The sequence below is a fragment of the Curcuma longa genome, unplaced genomic scaffold (assembly GCF_044706935.1).
Source record: "Curcuma longa cultivar G26 ecotype Majalengka, Jawa Barat unplaced genomic scaffold, ITB_CL_G26_1.1 contig_19794, whole genome shotgun sequence".
Lineage (NCBI taxonomy): Eukaryota > Viridiplantae > Streptophyta > Magnoliopsida > Zingiberales > Zingiberaceae > Curcuma > Curcuma longa.
The window spans coordinates 1-1,717 of NW_027431194.1; the positions used below are offsets into that span (position 1 = coordinate 1).

The following is a 1,717-nucleotide window of genomic DNA, read 5'->3' on the forward strand; positions in this document are numbered from 1 at the left end:
CGGCATCCTGGCCGCGAACCTCATCAACTACGGCACGGCGAAGATCAAGGCTGGATGGGGATGGCGCATCAGCCTGGCTCTCGCCGCCGTCCCCGCCGCCATCATCACCGTCGGTTCCCTCTTCCTTCCCGACACGCCTAACTCCCTCCTCGAACGCGGATTCCCCGAGGAAGCCCAGCGCATGCTCCGTCGCATCCGCGGCACCGACGAAGTGGGCGCGGAGTACGCCGACCTGGTGGCGGCCAGCGAGGAGTCCAAGCTGGTGGAGCAGCCGTGGGCCAACATCCTCCAGCGCAAGTACCGCCCCCAGCTGACCATGGCTCTCCTGATCCCTTTCTTCCAGCAGCTCACCGGAATCAACGTCATCATGTTTTACGCCCCCGTCCTCTTCCGCACCCTCGGCTTCGGCCGGAACGGCTCCCTCATGTCCGCCGTCATCACTGGCCTGGTCAACGTCTTTGCCACCTTGGTCTCCATCTTCACTGTCGACCGCCTCGGCCGCCGCAAGCTCTTCCTCGAGGGAGGCACCCAGATGATCATCAGCCAGATCGTAGTGGGGACGCTGATCGCCGTCAAATTCGGGACGAGCGGCGAGGGGGAGCTGTCCAAGGGGTACGCCGCCGTGGTGGTGCTGTTCATCTGCGTCTACGTGGCCGGGTTCGCGTGGTCATGGGGGCCGCTGGGGTGGCTGGTCCCCAGCGAGATCTTCCCGCTGGAGATCCGGTCGGCGGGGCAGAGCATCAACGTCGCCGTCAACATGCTCTTCACCTTCGCCATCGCGCAAGCCTTCCTCACCATGCTCTGCCACATGAAGTTCGGCCTCTTCTACTTCTTCGCTGGCTGGGTCGTCATCATGACGATCTTCGTCTTCCTCTTCCTGCCGGAGACCAAGAACGTGCCGATCGAGGAGATGGTGCTCGTTTGGAGGGCCCACTGGTTCTGGGGCAGGTTCATCGACGCCGGCCACAAGGAGAACGGCCACCTCCCGGCCAACAACAACAACGTCGAGATGCCCCCGCCGCCGCAAAGGCAAAAACAGGGCAGCAATTTCACGTTGAATTTGGGAATCAGCCTGTGAAAAAGCAAGAAGAAACAATTAAAATTAAGAAAGTGGACGAACTCTTTGAATCCCTCTCCTCCTTGTTTTTCTTCTAGCTCCTTTGTTCTTCATCTGGAATTATTGCTGGATATAGTAAAGTTACAGGATACTAAGAATAAGAAAAATCTATTGTTTGTTTCTCTCTTTCGGTCAACGTTGACTTCATTTTAAACCCGTCATCGGACTAGACTAAACGAGATTCTCTTGATTCCTTCATCGGATAAATTTAAAAGTATTTGAAATAGTATCAGAAAACAACCAGTCGTGTTTTAGCTTTTACCTTTGGCAGGAAGAATCAGTTTCTGCCGAGTACAGAGCAGAGATTTTCAGTGACTGCATCTTCTTCTTCCTTCCTTTACCCAGTGAATTTGGCGGAAGGTGGATTGTGTTGAAGATCCTGCTGATTTGATCGTGCCTAAAATTTTTTCATGCAGTTTTTGGCATGATTGTGCAAAAAGGAGAGAAAATCACTGATATCGACATGGAAGTCCCAAATATCCTAGGTGATCACCAGCTATATTTTGTGAAGTGTTGAAGTTAGAGGATGTGGATGCATGGGCACCCTTGACAGCCTTAATGAAATATTACGAATGAACAGTCTGATATAGTCGATGACGA

General features: G+C 53.6%; 1 protein-coding gene across 1 annotated transcript; it reads left to right on the forward strand.

Moving 5' to 3' along the window:
• Positions 1-34: 34 nt before the first annotated feature.
• LOC141817242 (sugar transport protein MST3-like) lies at positions 35-1,273 on the forward strand. The gene has a single exon (XM_074704918.1). It carries the CDS (start codon positions 182-184, stop codon positions 1,076-1,078), a length of 897 nt encoding a protein of 298 aa, XP_074561019.1. The 5' UTR covers positions 35-181; the 3' UTR covers positions 1,079-1,273.
• Positions 1,274-1,717: the final 444 nt, after the last annotated feature.

Coding starts and splice junctions, on each gene's coding strand:
- LOC141817242 (XM_074704918.1), top strand. CDS start 182: ATGCTCCGTCGCATCCGCGGCACCGACGAAGTGGGCGCGGAGTACGCC.